Source organism: Monocercomonoides exilis (genome assembly GCF_001643675.1).
Source record: "Monocercomonoides exilis strain PA203 chromosome Unknown scaffold4-2303458, whole genome shotgun sequence".
Taxonomy (NCBI): domain Eukaryota; phylum Preaxostyla; order Oxymonadida; family Polymastigidae; genus Monocercomonoides; species Monocercomonoides exilis.
Genome location: NW_027150549.1, coordinates 581,672 through 600,650, shown reverse-complemented (window position 1 = coordinate 600,650; position 18,979 = coordinate 581,672). Strand labels below are relative to the sequence as shown.

General features: G+C 35.2%; 3 protein-coding genes across 3 annotated transcripts; 2 read left to right on the top strand and 1 right to left on the bottom strand.

Moving 5' to 3' along the window:
* Nucleotides 1-126: 126 nt before the first annotated feature.
* On the top strand, nt 127-8,271 carry MONOS_11095 (uncharacterized protein; the record flags this gene model as incomplete). Its single annotated transcript, XM_067863598.1, has 2 exons — nt 127-867; nt 1,482-8,271. 2 exons carry the CDS (start codon nt 127-129, stop codon nt 8,073-8,075), a joined length of 7,335 nt encoding a protein of 2,444 aa, XP_067734627.1. The 3' UTR covers nt 8,076-8,271.
* Nucleotides 8,272-10,589: 2,318 nt separating this feature from the next.
* On the top strand, nt 10,590-12,480 carry MONOS_11096 (putative Alpha/beta-Hydrolases superfamily protein; the record flags this gene model as incomplete). Its single annotated transcript, XM_067863599.1, has 3 exons — nt 10,590-10,670; nt 10,753-11,126; nt 11,184-12,480. 3 exons carry the CDS (start codon nt 10,590-10,592, stop codon nt 12,208-12,210), a joined length of 1,482 nt encoding a protein of 493 aa, XP_067734626.1. The 3' UTR covers nt 12,211-12,480.
* Nucleotides 12,481-17,441: 4,961 nt separating this feature from the next.
* MONOS_11313 (uncharacterized protein) lies at nt 17,442-17,899 on the bottom strand (the record flags this gene model as incomplete). Its single annotated transcript, XM_067863834.1, has 1 exon — nt 17,442-17,899. The coding sequence occupies one exon, from the start codon at nt 17,897-17,899 to the stop codon at nt 17,468-17,470; it is 432 nt and encodes a 143-aa protein (XP_067734625.1). The 3' UTR covers nt 17,442-17,467.
* Nucleotides 17,900-18,979: the final 1,080 nt, after the last annotated feature.

Genomic DNA, 18,979 nt, shown 5'->3' with positions numbered 1-18,979 from the left:
GATGAATATTCATTAATCTATCCAAAATCGAATTATTCACAAAGCAACAACAGTGAAGATCAATTCACTCATTATCGAGAAGATGGAATATTGGAGTTTTCTTGTTTGAAAACTTCGTTTTCATTGATGAACACCTCAATAACTTTCTCAAAGTTGCAGTTGCAAACAAAAGGAGACACAATTATTGTTGATTTAACTTTATCAAACGTCGCAGTTCTCGAGTGTTTGGTGTTGTTCAACAATGAGAAAGCAAACGGCATGTTCAGAATTGCACATGGAGTAGCACTGTTCAACAACATATCAATGAACACAAAAAGTCAAAGCAATCCAATTCCACAATTGGTGGTTTCTGAGCATTCTTCCTGCAAAAAATACATTGTGAATGATTTTGAAGCAATCATGTTGTCATCTTCAACATTTTCTGATTTGGTGTTTGAAAAGGCCCCGATTATTGATTCCTCACCTTCATCTTCTTTGTTCATTGACAAATGTGTCTTCTTGAACATTTCTTTCACTCAAAAGAAGGATCCATTTTGTTTAGAAATAACAGAAATTCAAAAAGGAAATGGAGCATTCATCATTTCTGAATGCAAATTGTTTGGTGTTGAAAACGTGTTATATGGAGGAATTGGAGACAGAAATCGTGCTTTGAATGCTTTCAACACAAGTGTGATGCATTGTGCCAGAACCATGAACATTGGTTCGAGGGTGGAGCTCAAGGAGGATTGGAGCTTTCAATATACCGAATTTGTCAATCAGCATGTGACAAATTATTCAGCAATTGATGAGGGATTTCACACATGTGGAGGGGCCATCTTATTCAATGGTCCTTCATCAACACTGAGGACAAAGAACTGTATTTTCATGGTTTGATTCGTTAATATTTTCCATCAAAAAATATGGAAGTTATTGACTTTTTCTATTTTTTATTCTTTTTCTCTTTTCTTTTTGTTGTTTGAATTTAGAATTGCTCCTGCAGCAGATGGGGAGAAGGAATTTGTGTTTTTAATTCTTTGAGCACAAGAATAGAGAACTGCTCATTCGATCATTGCTTCTGAAAAAGAGATGTCAAAGAGATGGGATCTCATGGAGGAGCAATCTTTATTAACAAATCTCAATGCTATGATGTTATCCATACGATTGCACAAAACGGATATACACGATCGACCGGAGGAGCATTCTTCTTCAATTATGGAAGCACTTCCTTATCAATGGAATGCAATTTGAATACTCTCGAAAATGGATCACCAATACTTTTAGGAAATGTGACATGTTCTAAAAAAACATCTGAATATAATTTTGGAGGGGGATTGTGTATTGAAATTAATTCTCCAAAATTTTTCATTATGAGTGAATGTATCTTTCGGAATTGTTTTACAAACACTTCATCTGGAGGAGGAATATGGTTTAATGCAAACCCTCTTGAAATGAATTCTAAGTTCTGTTTCTATTGCTTCTTCTTCAATAATTCCGCCATTCAGGCATCAGATGTTTATCTGAATGACACTTCTCAAAAAATCGTTGAAAATCCATTTGTTGAATGTTATTCTTTAACAAGTGGAGAAAGCAGATGTGTGAGTTCCTCACAAGGAACAAAGAATGGATGGATGCCAAATGGATTTCTTGTGAGATATGTCATTCCATATGGAGGAAACAATAATGCGTTGTGTGGGTTGACTGTTGAGGATGGTTGCAGATCATTGAAATTCACACTTGAAAATGAATTAACAAAGAGCAGATGCAGAATCATGCTTATTGAGGGAACATATGAGATATCCGAATCAAATGGATATGTTGTGTTTGGGAAGAGAATTTCTATTCAAGGGGGAGGAAGGGATCTGACTCAATTGGATCCAGTCCAGGTTGGAGCTGACCAAGTATTTCTGAGTGTGGATGATGGGATATGCAAACTGTCTTCTTTGAGCATTGTATTTGACTCGCATGAAAGTTCAAGATTGTTCAGATTAAGCTCCTCAAATTCTCAATTATTTCTTCAAGAACTTGTTATTTGCACCCCATTGAGTCAGGAAGGCCCACCCTCAAAAGAATATTTGAACAGTTTGTTTGAGGTGAATTTTTCCAACTTTCGAATGACTGATTGCATTGTCAAGAACATATTGTCCAAGGTCAGTCTATTTCAGGAAATCTCTTCTGCTTCATTGTTGTTAATATCTTCATCTTCTCCTTTTTCGAACTGTGATGAATGTTTTGTTGCCAATTCCAACTTTTCACATGTTGCAAAAACAGAAGGGGATGGAGCAGTGATGTCAAAGACAATCAGTGAGGGAGAGTCATTTTGTCTGTGGAACACAACAATCGAGAACTGTGAGTGTACGAGTGGGAGTGGAGGAGGGATCAGAGTTGAGATGACATCATCCACCAGCACCTTCAGAATGGGATCCTCCTCGTTTCCAACCACACTCAACTCTTGTTCATGCAGCAAGTGTGGAGGAGGATTGTATCTCTTGCTGGGGGATGGGGCAGAAAACTTTGTGATTTCATCAGTGAGTTTTGTGGATTGTGAGGCAAGAGAGGGAGGGAGAGGTATCTTTGTGAATGGGAGCTACATGAATGTCGAGATAATCAATTTGGAGAAGATTTGTGTTTCTTTGAATGGACTGGGATATGAAGAGTTGATGGGTATTGATAGAAGTCTGAGTGAGATGGGACTGTTTCCGTTGAATGTATTTTTGGAGTCATTCCAACCACCAGCACATGTTGGAGGAACTGAAGTTAACTGGGTTTTTGATTCGAATTTTTGCGGATTCAGCTTCTTCCCATGTCAGAAGATAATGCATACTGCTCAGCTCAGATTTGGCTCATCACAAAGGCAGATTGCTGTTGGAAAGGGATATGTGCTGAATGAGGAGATAACGATGGATGGACCAGTTTGGAACATTTCATGTGAGGAAAGGGGAATGGTTGTTGATGTGCATGCACCACAAGAGCTCTCTAACCAGTGGCTGGTGAGTGTTTCCACAGAGTGCTCAATACACAACATCTGCTTCTCCCTTCCTTCATCTCTCTCAGATGCCCACTCTTTCATCACACTCCCCACTTTCACTTCCTCTCTCACTCTTTCGAACTGCTCATCAATGTTGCAAACACAATCAGTGACTGTGTTTTCTGAGATTGTGAATGAGATTGGATTCTGCTTTGTGAGTGTGGTTGGAGGGGAGTTGAAGATGGAAATGTTTGAGACAAAAGGCGCAATTGTGTTTTCATCCCATTCGTTGATTGAAGGGAAGGGGAGCAGTTTTGATATGAATTGTGTTGAGTGTGTTTTTGAGGGAATCACAAAAGAGAATGGAAATGGAGCTTGTGCATTTGATAAGGATGAGTCAAGTGTCCACGAGACAGAAAAGAAGCAACTGATAATTAATAACTGCACATTGAATGGATGTTGGGCAAAGGGAAACGTGGCAAAAGGTGGAGGGATGCAAATGTGTCTGAGAGGCAATGATGAAATGGTTGTGAATGGATCATCGAAGTTTGAAAGGTGCTGTGCAGGAAAGAGGGAAGAAGGAGAAGAGGATGGATGTGGAGGAGGAATGTTTCTGTCTTTGGAGAATGATGCAAGTCAATTTGTTCTCCTGGATATGAAGTTTGCGGGATGCTGTGCCTGGAAAGGGAAGAATGTGTTCGTGAATGGGAGTTCTCTGGATGAGGTTGTGGATTCAGCGCATTTCTGCTGGGAGATGAGTGAGAAGGAAAAGTCATCACTTGACGAGCTGTGTGGGTGGGAGAGAAGCAGCAAAGGGGTTGAGTTTGTGATTCCTCTTGTTTTGTATCTGTGGAACAACTTCAGCGGGTGTGGATTTGTAAATGGGCAGGATGGAGGAGACTTCAGTGGATGTGGATATGCTGTTGCTCCATGCAGATCTGTCTCCCATCTCATCTCCCTCAAATTCACCCCACTCCCTGGAAGTACTTCTGATGATGAAGATGGATTGTCCGTCTCTGTGTCTCACATTTCCTCACTCACCTCTTCCCTTTCCCTTTCATCTTCTGTTGAATCAGAACAAATCTCAATGAAATTCACTGGGAAAGACAATGAATCGGGGATTTGTGTGGGTGATGATCCGTTTGGAAGTGAAGAATGGATGATCCATTCGACAATCCATCTTTCATTTGAGATTCTCTCCTTCCAAATCCCAACAGCATTTGCCCATCGCAGAACATTCATCAGATCATCAACTTCCTCATCGCTTCTCGAAATGAAGCACTGTTCTTTCACAACTCAAAGTTCCAGTGATCATGTGTCATATTCTTTGATGAGTATTTCAGAGGGAAGCCTGTTGATTGGCAATTGCACATTGTCCTCTTTATCATTGGTCCAGCCATTTCTCCTTGTTTCGCTTCCTTCTCAGTCAATCCTCCTTTCCAACATGACAGTCTCGAATGTCTCGACATCTTCTTGCTCTCTTGTGTCATTCGAAAGAACACCATCTCATCTGCCTGTGAATTCATCTGCTCACAACGAGGTGCCAGACAAGCCTTGTTGCTCCCTCCAAATCCAGTCATCCTCATTTGCCAACACCACGTGCTCTGGTGACAGTGCAACCATTCTTTGCCTCGGAGTGTTCGATGGAGTGGAGAGTGTTGTTGAGAAGTGCACATTCAGCCGGTGTGTGAGCGAGGCGAGTGAAAGGGGAGGGGCACTGATGATGTGTGTGAAAAGCGAGGAGTCATCGGTGGAGATGAGGCAATGCTCATTCACACTCTGCAAGTGCTCGACTGTGGCTGGGAGAGGAGGAGGAATAATGTTTGATTGTGTGGATCCCTCATCACCAGCACCAACACCAGCACCAGCACAAGATGGCCCATTGTTTCTCCCACTGAAGATTTCAGAGATCCGATTCACAATGAATGATGCACTGGTGGGGAAGGATATATTCATCAACTGCCATTCGATCGAGCAGCAGATCAACGAAACACTCTTTGCCCTCGACTTCACCCAGGAGTCGCTCCAATCGAACAAGTCCATCTGTGCGAGTGATGCTGATGAGCAGGATGTGGACTTGATCCCCTTGATCACCTTCTTGTATGCACCCCCGATCTTTGTGTGTCTCGATTCGGCAGACACTCGCCAGTGTGGATTGCCAACAAACCCCTGCCAGAGCATCTCATCTGCTGTTCACCACATCCAGCCAGGACTGCTCAACATCATTTTCATCAACACCTCATCCACCTTCCTCTCAGAGACAACTGTGCATGGGCTGTCCATCCTGCCTTCGACAAAGCAGCAGGCAACAATCCAGCTGAGCACATCCATTCCACATACTGGAGATGCGCTGAGTGTGGTTCTGTTTGAGGAGGATTGCACAGTTCGCAACTGCCTGATATCATTTGCCTCTTCGTTTGAGGCAATTCACTCAGCAGTTTTCGCTGAATCTCATGGATCGTTGGAAGTGTCACAGTGCACATTCACAGCAGCCGATGCCTCGTTGGAGGTGGATTCACATGTGATGGCTGTATGGGGAGGAGTTCTGAAGATGAGCGAGACATCCTTCAGCTGGCTGTCTTTTGCAAAACCCTTTCTTTTATTTTCTGATGAATCAGAAATAATGTTGTTCCAAACGACTCTGGACTCTCTCACATCGACAGATGATGTTGTGGTAATTGGATCGAGAGCAACTATCTCGATTGAAAAAATGAACTGTTTCAATATCTCATTGAACAATGGCTGTCTGATCTCAACGAACAAGGAAGAGCTGAACATGAATGGAAATGGAAGAAGAAATGATGAAGATAAGGGAAGTCTCAGAATATCCGCTGCAACATTAAGGAATATTTCATCACATGGGAACACCAACAACAATAAAAGTGTTGTGAGAATTGAGATGAGCAAAGCAAATGTGAATCTGATAAATTGTTCATTTTCTTATTGTCTTCTTTCAACTGAGAAAGGAAGCCATTTGTCTGTTTCAAACAGTTCGAATGTTTCTGTTGTTTCGTGTTTGTTTGATGGAAAAGCAATGGATGAGCCAGTCAGCCATCAGAAGAAAAAGGCTTTTGGAGAATATGAACAAGAAAAAGACAAAGAACTTAACCCATTATGTGGTTGGAATGGATCGATTGTGGACGTTAAGTCAAGCAATGCGATAATGAAAGACACCGCAATATCTTATTCACAAGAAGGAGGAATAACAATTAGTGTCGGGGCGATGACTGTTAATGATGGAAAATTTGAGAACAATAATCCATCAATTGAAGGATATCCATCAGTTAGGAGGAACATTCTCTGTTCAGATACTGGGGTATTGAATGTGGTGAGTTTGAAAGGAAGAGATGGATGGGAAAGAAACACATCACTTTGGATGTTGAATGATGGATGCAGTTTTGAAGGGATTGCTTCTGAAAGAGATTCACCATTCTTCATTCCTGTGTTGGAAAGTGTGGAAGCAAAGGAAGAGACAGATAGAATGAAGTTGACATTCAAAGGATTGCTTCTTGTTCCATGCAATCTGTCATTCTCAGTTGTGAAGAGGAAGGGAGAAGAGAAAGAGATTGAAAAACATGATTTTGATTCAAATGGATTCCTGTCAGAAAGAGAAGTTGAAGGAAGTGTGGCAAAAGATCTCATCAGCAGTTGTGGAGATGAAATAGAAGTGAGTGTTTCTGTTTTGTTTGGGAATGCAGAATCTCCTTCATCAACAAATTCATTCATTCTGAAGAATTCAAGCGTGACTTCACCAACAGATGATGAAAGAATCTCAAAAGGAGGAAAAGAAGGAAAAATCTCATGGGTTTTGATTGTTTGTATTGTGATCGTGGTAATACTGTTAATTGTATCGATAGTATTCATTGTTCGATGGAAAAGAGCAAAGAATGAAGCAGAAGATCTGAGAGAGATTGTGAATGACAACATCAGAAAAGATCCGAAGGCGTTTGAAATGGTGACGATGGAGATGTCTCCTGAGGAGCAGTGGAGGAGGGCAGAGAGGGAGGCAGAGAAGAAGAATGATGAGAGAATGAAGAAGAGAATATATGAAACGAATATGCAACATTCTGAGTCTTCAGAGCATCTTTTGAGCGAGAGTGGCTCCACTGAATACATTTTGGGGAGAGATTCAGACAAGATTCCTGAATGGATGCTGGAGAAGGTTGACGAAAAAGAAGAGGAGGAAACAAGAAAGCGAACACCATCACCATCCATCTCATCCACTTCAACCACTTCAACAACTGACTCAGATTCGACTTTTGTTCAGAGAGAGGGTCTGTGTCCAACCACCTCGTCGATGTCGAATCTGGTGGATGCAATGGCCTGCTCATCTCCTCATGAGAAATTGATTGTGGATCTGAGGGATTCGCTGTTCATGCTGCTTCACGGGAGGAATGAAAAGAAAGAGATGGAAATAGGCACTCCGCAGCAGAGAGAATATACGGCTGCCCAAATCCTGTTCTGGGTGGCGAATCTTGCTCTCCACTCCTTCGACGAAATGAACAACCCGCTCCAATCGTTGGCCAATCTGAGCCCGCACATTGTGCTGTTCTCAGAACATATGGTGATATGCATTGTGATGCACTCTGATTTGCTTTCATCCGATGATAGTTCAGATTCATCATCCATCTCTTCATCAACAGTTGTGACATCTGCCAGTGATGATGATGACAGCGACTCTTTGCCATCATCAGCATTTGAGGATGAAGATAGTTTCAAAAAAGAGTGCTTGAGGTGGAAGGCACCAGAGCTGCTGATCAACAAGAAGATGGGGGCAACAAAGGAATCAGTTGCCTTTTCAATTGGGATGATGCTGTGGGAATGTTTGACACTTCAGATCCCGTTTGGGGAGAATGAGGCCGAGGTGGCAGGGCAGAAGATTGTGAATGGAGAGAGGCCAAAAATCGAAGCAATCCAAAAACAAACACTTAAAGAAATTGTAAAGCTGTGCTTGTCGAGCAAGATGAACGAGCGTCCATCGCTTCTATATTTGAAGAGAGAGTTTATTCAACTCTTTCCACCAGGAGCTGTGATGCTCACTGTGACTGATGCGATTTGCATTGAAAACACATCAGATGAGAGAAATGAGAGTTTGATTTGCGAGAGCAACGAAAAAGAAGAAAAACGATAATCAAGAGCATACGCGAACTTGATGTTTCGAAACGAAAGATTATGAAATAGCAGAACACTTCATAATAATGAATAACCCTTCAAGTGATTTCGTTTTAATTCTTGAAAACAAATGATTTAAGGCATTTAATTTTTATTGCACGTCATGCCATTCAATGGAATTAGTGTTGATGAAAAGTATTTATCAAAATGAAAACAGTTGTTGTTTCTTTCCTTTTCTTATCTTTTGAAATGTTGATATGATGAATTAACTGAATATCTCCCTTTTTTTAATGGATGAAACTTGGTTAATCATCACCAACATTGCTTCGCTGTGTTGGAAGTGAAAGTTTTTTCGAATCATTATTTGTTCTCTACTTTTTCAACCGGGACTATTTTTCTCAAAAACAACAATATTAGCAAAACAAGAATTGATAATAACGGGAAAAATCATGGATTATCCAAATTGTTATTCATTGCATTGAAAAGATTGGAATTTTTCGCTTAAAAAGCACATAAATCTGTGATAAACAAAATAACAATTATGTTAAAGAATAATTTGCTATTTATAATTGCTATGTTTATTTTTAAAACAATAACAAATTTCATGTTCAGTGTTAACTTTTTTTATGGGACTTTTTCCCTTATTGACCCTTTTTTTGTTTTTGACTGCCAACTTTTTGCAAACGTTGAATTACTTTTTTCACTTTGATACAATGTTTTAACATGTTTTAAACAATTCATAACTCGTTTGTTTTATTATTTTAGTTTGTTTCTTATTGAGTTATAGCGTTTTTTCATATTTTCAAAAGGTCACTTTTCTCAGCGAACCAATCTTTTCCAAAAATGTGAAATGCAATTTCACAAACTGTCAACATTTATCTATTTGTATTTCAGGTTTCAAGTTCCAAATTTATTTATTTTGATACTTTTTTCTCATTTTATTTTTTCACAAACGTGCAAACATTAATCTGAAATTTTCTTTGTTTTAAAAATGAAGTGTTAAATATTAAAATATGCCACATAAAATAAACACTTTAATAATCGTTCCAACAAAAATTGGATCACAATGACTCTCTTCTTGTTTTGAACAAGCAAATGTTACCAAAACTGAATTGTTTTTGATCAAATTTTTGTGAAGGAAACAAGTTTTGCACAACAAGAGAATAATAAAGAACCAATAATAATTCAAATGAATATTGCAGTGATTATTTAAAATTGCATATTTAAATTTTTAACACTTCATTTTTAAAACAAAGAAAATTTCAGATTAATGTTTGCACGTTTGTGAAAAAATAAAATGAGAAAAAAGTATCAAAATAAATAAATTTGGAACTTGAAACCTGAAATACAAATAGATAAATGTTGACAGTTTGTGAAATTGCATTTCACATTTTTGGAAAAGATTGGTTCGCTGAGAAAAGTGACCTTTTGAAAATATGAAAAAACGCTATAACTCAATAAGAAACAAACTAAAATAATAAAACAAACGAGTTATGAATTGTTTAAAACATGTTAAAACATTGTATCAAAGTGAAAAAAGTAATTCAACGTTTGCAAAAAGTTGGCAGTCAAAAACAAAAAAAGGGTCAATAAGGGAAAAAGTCCCATAAAAAAAGTTAACACTATTTGTATCGATTATTATTATTTTGGATATTTAAATGGAAACTCGTTTTAAAATGTGAAAACGATTTATATTTCTTTAAAGATATATATATTTTTTTTGTTAAAAAAAAAATCCGTAAAATCAATAAGTTGAAATAATGATTTTTTTTTATTTTTCAAACAAAAAATAACCAATTTTGAAAAAATGGAGAAATAAATACGAAATGTTATTGTTCAAGCCGTTGAAAAATAAATGAAAGAAAATCAAAAAATAATTGAATTCTGAATAATGTTTGTAAAAGATATCATGATGATACACGATTTATCGAGTTAAAGTTTTGACTGTGTGAACATAGTTTAAGAAAAAAGACTCATTCATTTTTTGAACACGAATGAAGTTGGTCAAAATCGAACATGTTTTATGATACCAAAAATGAAAAATAAAAAATGATTTGGGACAAAATATATCACTTCAGGCATTTTCATTGAAAAATTATGCACTTTTCGTTGACTTTTTGATTCATAAAAACAAAATAAAAATGGGTCCATTTTTTGACATACGAGGAATGACACAAAACTTCATGTAATGATGTCAATGATGCCTGTTTACGGATATGAAAATCAATTTTATTTTGAAATCTGAAAAAGTAATTAAATGTTATAAGTGAAGCAATTTTTTAATGCCTTGTGCAAAAAAAGCTTGAAAGTTCATATTTTTCCCCACATAATAAAAAATTGATCCAAGAATGGGCACGAAACAAAATAATTCGAAATTGTCAAATGAATCATTCAAATATCAAAAAAGATTCATATAAAAGATAATTTTTGAATATGTATTTAAAATTAGGAAAGAATTTGATGAAATCACCAATCATAAAAAAATTCATTGAATTTTTTAGTATGGAAGATCGATCTTTTTTTTATTTTGTTGATGGGGACAACTGAATCACAACCTGTAAAAATTACCGATCCTGATTACGCAGTTTTTAAAGAGAATCATGCATTAATGCAAGTTTGTCGTTGACGTTTTATAATAATTTTTTTGATTAATTTCTATTGAATTTTGAAAATTCATATCTATGCAAAAATATTAGGTAACTGCAAACTACCCAACTCCTAAAGTTTGGAATTTTATTAGAAGCCCGATTGATAAGGGGGTTCCAGCCGTGTTTCTATGCAGCACAATGACAACTCCTGAAGTATATTACAGACAGTTCCTTTCTCTTCCTGCATATGGAGTTAGAGTTTTCTCAGTGTTGGAGCCTTATTATGAAACTTATGAAGAGTGGGTAGTTGGATTCAGTTGTTTTTTAGATTCACAACATATCGATTCATGCCATTTAATTGGAACAGGCCTTGGAGGATTTCTTGCTCAATGTTATACAAGAACATTTCCAAAAAGAGTGTTGTCGCTTGTATTGATAAATTCATTTCCATCGACGATTTCATTTGTGCAACCATTGGGAAAGTTTGTTTTTATTTTTAATTAAAGTTGATATTTGTTCTTCATAAAATTTTTTAAAAGCATTACAATGACACCAACAAAGCAATTAAAACAAAATCTTCTTTCAAATCTTCCAATTGGAGAGATTGAAACGGGCATTGCAGATGCTGTTAATTTTGTAATTGCAAAAATTGATGATGTCAGTCGAGATACCTTAGTAGGAAAGCTGTTAATGCAATGCACTGAAGAGACTATTGAAAAACCACCAATTGATGGCAAATATGTATCCATCATGACTTCCTTGGATATTAACGACAGTAGCCGATTGAGAAGTGAGAGTTTGAGACAACTGTACCCAGGAAGCAGAGAAGTATTTTTCAAAACAGGAGGTGATTTCCCATTCCTTTCACGTAGTGAAGACTTCAACATGCATTTTAGGGTGCATCTAAGACACTTACAGAATGTTACTAATAATGAAGCTGAAAATGACACAGCAACAAACGAGAAGCAAACAAAAGCAAGTCCGAAGATTGATTCAGCAATGACACAACTTTCAGACATAAAAGAAGAAATAAATAAAGATAAATATTCAAAAGAAGAAAACGACGAAGAATTGGAAAGTTCAACTCAGATTTCAAACAAGGAATCAACATTAACTGAAGAAACTTTAACAAATGACAACTTACAGAAAGAAATTGATGATTCCCAACCGAAAGAAGTTGAAAAAGAACAAAGTTCATATGATGATCTGAAAATGGAGGAGGAAAAAGAGGAGGTTAAGGAAGTCATTTCCGAAGTAACCATTAAAGATACACAAGTTTTAGAAGAGAAACAAGAACAATCGGACGAAACAATAAATCCAACATCAGAAATTCCAGACGAGAAGCAAGATGCAATAAAAGAAACAACAAATAATTTTGAAGAAACAAAAGAAGACCAGCCACAACAACAAGAATTCGAAAAGATGGAATTAAGCACTGAGCAAGTCGAATCAGAACAGAAATCAGAAATTCCTTCAAGCAATTCGTCAGAAACTCCAGAGCAGCAGCAACAAGATGTTTCTTCATCACCTGAAGCTTATAATGATGATGTTGATATTCAAATGTGATAAATATATTTTAATTTTTCTTTAAAAGTTTTTTGAGCAAATGTTTAGTCTTCAAAAAAAAAATTGAGAGTTATAACCTCCCATGATTTGAGGATATATTTGTTTAGATTCACTTCACCAAGATATAATTTGCAATGCAAATTATTTTTATGATTTTATTAGAAATGGGACAAAACTTTTTGCTTTAAGAATTTTGTTCCACCCAACATTTTTGAATATTTTTCCACATTCAACAATTTTTCTGAATAATTCCGGTTTGAATCCTTTCTCAAATTCTTGAATTCAAATAATTTCCAAAAAGGTTGTTAAAAAAAAAAAAAAAAAAAAAAAAAAAAAAAAAAAAAAAAAAAAAACCATACCTGATAAAAATGTGAAAAAATTGTTTATTCTCCTGGGAAACTGAATCTGGACCCAAAGCCTGCAAGTTATTGCAATAATCGTTCAATTAAAGCAATAACAGGATGGATTCAGTCTTGTCCTCAATTTGGATTTCAAATTTCATCGGATAAGCAAGAATAAACTAATTCTTTCACAATTCAAGATTCAACGATTGAAAAAAAAGAAAAAAATTTAAAAATCGAAAATTTAACTCAAATAACAAAAGAGTTTTGAAAAAAAAGCATACCTGTCAGTTTCTGAAAATTTCTTAAATAATCAATGAAGAAAAAGTATTAATTAACTCTAATCTTTTTTCCAGAACATTTCTAACCCTTTTCTTTAAATATAAACTTTCATTTTCTTCAAATTCATTGTTATTTTCAATCTCTCTTTTATAAACTTTTCTTTTCTTCTCGTCCAAATTCATTTCAATTTTAAATGATAACTCTTTCATACAAACCTTTTCGTTGCAACTCAGCGGCGATGCAAGCACTTTGAAGCCATTCGATTCGAAAAATAAGTATTGTTTCATTCCATTAATAATTAATTTATTCCAACATTTATTCGGTAACTCTTCATGCCTAGAAAATGAAAAAGAAAACATTTTAGAAAAAAGTTCAATTAAAATCATTAGGAAAAAAAAATAAAAATTAAAGATCAAACATCAAAAAGAAGTGCTTTGTCTTGTTCTGTTTTTCTTTCTGCTCGCTTGAATCTGAAACTTCATCCATTCGCCCTATTGAATTATTATTAGATATATCAGATATAAAAGAAGAGACAAAAATTGGAGAATTAGAATCATGAACACCAAAAAGATAAGAATTACACTGTGAGCAAAAAAAATCTATTAGATCGTACACATTATTTAAAGTACGATCTCCTAGATTATTGTTCAATAACTGTGTTAAATAACCAAATTCACTGTCACAATCATTCTTACCATGGTGTTCGGTAAAGAATGAAAGTGAGCAGTGTTTATTTAAAAACAATAAAGAATTAGGAGAAAACAATGAATGAAAAATTTGTGAATTACGAAAATGAGGACCATTATCACAGAAAAAATGAAAAGAAAAAATATTCGAAAAAATATCGAAACGTAATAACTTATTCAAACACTCCAAAACAAAACGATAATCATGAGATAAAATTTCAGAAAAAAAATTGAAACAACATTTTTGTAAAGCTCCAAAACAATCAACATAATAAACAACAAAACATAAATGAGAGATTTGTTTTTTATTAAAGAAAGATTTACCAGTTTCATTATTTGAAATTGGCAAGCTCCAATTTTCTTTAAAATCCATGATAATAATCACTTCATCTTTTTTCAGCTTTTCTTTCTTTTCATAAAAATAATTTCTTTGATGTTGGGCCATTTTTTTATGCTGAATTATTAAATTCAATTCATCATTTTCTTTTTGGCCTATTTCTTTTCCGTTTCTTTCTGTTTCTAATTTTTTCTTTTCTAAATATTTTCCTCTTTCACAGATTTCACACAAATCTGTTCTTTTCTTTGATTTTATAAAATTTCTTGTTTTTTTGCAAAATGTCGAATACGACATTTTGACATCAATTTCTTTATTCATGTTTTCAAATAATTCTTTTTTCGTTTTTTCAATAATTCTCCTTTCATTAAAAGAAAATATTCTTTTTGAAAGAAAATTACTATTTTCGTTTTCTTCTTTTTCAACATTTGCTTTTTCACAAACCTTTTGAATACCAGAATGCGATTGAACGAAGCAGGTGCTTTCATTATTGGAAGAAGACGTGAAAGTGATGTGATTATGTATTTTTTGAATTTGAATTTCTTTTTTTTGATTGTTTTTGTAATTATTATTTATTTTTTTGTTGATATTGTTGAATTTTGATTCATTAATTATTTTTTTATTATCTTTGTTATTTTCGAAAGAGTTGGAGTGTTGAAGAACTCCATGCTCCAAGAAATGCTCAGATGAAGAAGTATTTTCTTTCTCACTCCGCTCGCTTTGGATAATTCCGATCGGCGAATCATCTCCTCCAATTAATTGAGGCTGTGGATGAATGGAAGAAGCAGCAGGAGCCATTTTTGAACGGTTTAATCCTTTTATAGATTGATAATTTGTTGAAAAAAAATCATAATTATCAAAAGATGAAACAAATTAAAATTATTTCCGAAAAATAAACCTTTTTTTCGCTGTCTTCCATTTTCGCAACTGGCAGAGCTGTTTTTGACCAGCCATTCTTCTATCTTTTCAAATTGTTCTTTTTCTAGATATTAATATGTCAAAACAAAACACAAAAACATAATTAAAGAAATTTTGCACACTTTTATCATTAACTTTTTTTTTTCTCTCTATGTCTGCCAGGGACTCATTACTTTTATTGGCTTGCTTATTTTTTGAGTAATAATATTCATTTTTTGTTACCAGCCAGCCATTCTCTCTGAGTTCTGTAAGTTGAATTTCAGAAGAAATCGCAGAGAGAAGAGAAACTCTATCGTTTCGACCAAGCAAAGCGTAGAGTTGAGACAGATTTTTCAAAATATTTCTTAACTTGTCTGAAATGAGTAATAATATACGTTAATCAGTTTCTGTAATTTTTTTAATTGCAATGGGTTAAATAAATGGAAAATTTACGAAAAATTATAAAATATAAAAAAATTGATTATTATCAATGAAAATTGTGAAAAATATGGAAAACAAGGATTTGGAAAAAATCGTAATTCAATTACAAAAATCATGTATTTTTTAACATTTAAGTATCAATGAAATAAAGATAAAAATTTATTAACTGCAAAAAATTTTATAAAATTTCAACTGTTGAATAATAATGACTTGAAAGAATAATGAGTTAAATAAAGAATTCAAAAATATTGATTGATGATCATAGAAAAAAAGTTTAAAGAAGAAAATAACACAACAACAAATTTGCTCACAATTCCCCATTGCAATTAAAAAAATTAACAGAAAACATAATTAACAGTAAATTAATACACAAAGTATTAACATCTTTTGAATAAAAATTTTGAGCAAACCTTTCAAATGAGTCTCAATTTTTGATTGGTAGGGTTTTCCTTTTTCACTGTGAAATAAAAATGAAAACAAACACCCTTCAGCATCCACAGGAGCAATTTGACGAAGATAATCGTCAATTTGACTCGCGTGGCGACTTTTCGTCGACCGCGCTTTTTCAGCATAACAATTCATTATTATTTGGATTAGCAATTAATCATGGGATTAAAGAAACGAATAAAGGGTATCAGATATCAAACAAAATGTGCCAAAATCAAATCATAAGTTTTTTTAGGAAATAATTGATTCAGTCAAATGGTTTTAAAATACAAAAATTGATATAATAATGAACATTTTCTGATTTTTATCTTTTCAAAACAGTAGAGAATCTGAAAGACATCCAATAAAAGCAGTATTTATATAAGAATGTGAAGCATTGTCAAGTCAAAAGAGACAATAGTGACTCAAAATTGTTTGCTTCACTTGTTATTGTGGTTATTAAAACAAAATCTTAAACATTGATAGAATTATAAGCAATTGCTTTTTCTTTTCATTTCTCATACTCGGAAACCTGTAAGGGCCCATGTGAAATAGAATAATACCGGCTTATGTTCCTTTCATCATTCCAAATGTGGCTGAAAGGATATTTTGTTCCATCAAAAGCTGTAATTTTATGACTGTAATGACATTAAAAAAAACGATGAGATACATTTCATTTTGTTCAGAGTATTGAGAAAGAGAAACTGAGTAGCTTTTCTTTCTCCTTTTTTCACTTTTTGTCTTTAACATTCTCTTCAAATGAAATGCGCTCATTTTCTTTCTCGTGGAGCAGTGCTTCGTTCGAACTGTCTTCTTTGCATTTCTCTTCATCTTCCTCGTTTGCTGTCATTCATCCTGCTCCCGAACAACCGTCTTCAAAAATTCATAGATCTCTATTTCCTTTTGTTTTCTCTTTCTCATTCTCTCATTGTCTCCATCTTCTTCTCATCCATGCCTTTCCTCAGACGATTCTTTCATCCCATGAAATTGTTATTCGCAAATAAGTAGTTTGTATTCCACAGCACAACCACTCCATCAGGCGAAGAAATGAATTCCCCGTTGCATTTTGCTCTTCCCAGAAGTTGCTGAAGCTTTTCTTCTCTTTCTTCTTCTGTTTGTCCATCAAGAGTATTTGCCGCTTCAACAGTTTCTTTTTCAATCTCTCTTCCTCATTTCCTTCTCTATTTTCAACCTTCACACTTTATCTTTGGTATTTCATTTAATAAGATGCATTTGCATAATTTGAAGAGTTTCTACTGATATTGCATTCCAACCTCATCCAATTTAATTTCTTTTCTGCTATATCAAAATGTTATTTCATAATTTTTGAAGCGTTGAGTAGCATCGATGCTTCATCAAATACTGTATCTGTCTGAACACACTTCTGTGACTTAATATCTAATATCCTTTGAGTTCTATCCAAAGAGAAAGTTACCAGATAATTTTTGCACCCACCTCGCTATGGATCTTCAATTCTCCAAGAATATGGAAAGTATTTATATTCTATTGAAGAATCCTGTCACAAAATCCGTTTGTTGCCTGTTGATGAGCTTTCTGCAGTAACACCACTCAAAACACATATCATCTGAAATTGAGGAGGAGAGAATGGTGAATGAGGCTATTGAAAGTTAAGAAGGCAGAAACCACTTTGTGCGGCTTGCTTGTTTTGTTGTGCATTGCGTTCTGCTTATGAAGCGCTGTGCAACGAAATCATCTTTGCATTCGTTTCATTGGATGTTTTTTTCTCTAATTTAATTGCCATCATTTGCTCTTGATCACTTCGAATGCATTATTCAACAGTGACCTCACAGTGGAGTTATTAGATGTTATGTTCATATAATTCATCTCTTTCAAACAATCCATTCATGAGATGGATTGGAATGCGCGCAATGAAAAATTCCTCTGTTTGCATGCACACAAATGTCAGAATGTGAGCAGTTTTGATAAGAAGAAGAAGAAGAAGAAGAAGACAAAGAAGAAGAAGAAGGTCCTATGTTCAAATTCTGCTCTCCAATAGAATCTCCAATAGGCAAAAATGCCACAGTTTCTAGTGTTTCTCTGAGAGAAGGAAGAGAAGTCGAAATATTCAGAGGAAAAGGTTTGGATTGGATTGATTCTTTCTTTTGGGGGAGAGAAGAAGAAGAGGAAGAAGAAGAAGAAATGGAAAGAGAGGAAGGCTGGAGATGATGTTTGGAAGAAGAATAAGAAGAAGATGAGGAGGAGGAGGAAGAAGAAGAAGAAGAAGGAAAAGGAGAAGAATGAGAAGAAGAAGAAGAAACCATTGAGCTTAATGCATTAGAAGACAATGATCTGATTGCAGGAGCAGTAGTAGTAGTAGTAGTAGTAGAAGAAGAAGAAGAAGAAGAAGAAGAAGGAGGAGGAGGAGGAGGAGGAGCAAGAAGAAGAAGATAATGGTAATGATAAAAAAAGTTGGCAAAATATGTGGTGCAGAAGCATATACAGTTCCAAAAATCTTCTTTTTTTCCGTTTTTTGCTGAGCTTTCTTTTCAGTTATATGCTTTATCGCACTCATGTTCAGAAATGGGTGATGCACTTCCTTTTCGACACCCAAGAGTTTATGCGAGTTGAGCATGTGGAATCAGTCAGCGAGCGATGATAGGTCGCTCAACAGTACTCGGCTTCTCATTTCGGACAACTCGCTTCTGCGGATGCGTTCGCTACACACCCAGTTGATAGAACAGAGGAAAACACCACGTTATCAAACAGCATTTTGTGAATTTGTATCAATCTGTACGAAAAGATAATCACATTTTTTGTCTTCACTTTGGCAACCGGAACAATTAATATGCTCAATAACTTCCCAGTTTTGTCAATGCATCTGTTAGCCTGATACTCGCAGCTTTCTCTCCTCAGCTTACACTGTTATTCTCACTTTGAATGTTGAATCAGCTTCAGCATCTCTTTGTTTGTCGTCCCAGGAAACAGAACTCACCCTTTCGCCAGCGTAAATGTCACACGTCACACGTCCAAAAGTCTGCCTTCTGTCTCATTGCTTAGCTTGGAATTTCTTCCACGTGCATATCAAAGAAAGACGCCAGATGCGGAGCTCGTATCTCTTCTCCTTCTAAGATGGATATAACGGATACAAATTCGCACAAATAAATGAGGGGAAATCTCCGTTTCAGATTCCACTTGTGTCAATTCCGAAATTGATATCGAATAAACAGAAAAGAGAGAAGAAGATAGAGTAACTATTGAAGAATGAGATTTGGCCTGATTTCTTAAAATTGAACTTATCAATGCTTTGCAAGATTCATATGTCCGAATGAAAATTTCTAACTTTGCACGTGCGAAATGTCCAATGCAAAACATCTATGTTTTCTCTTTCTGAAGCAATCGAT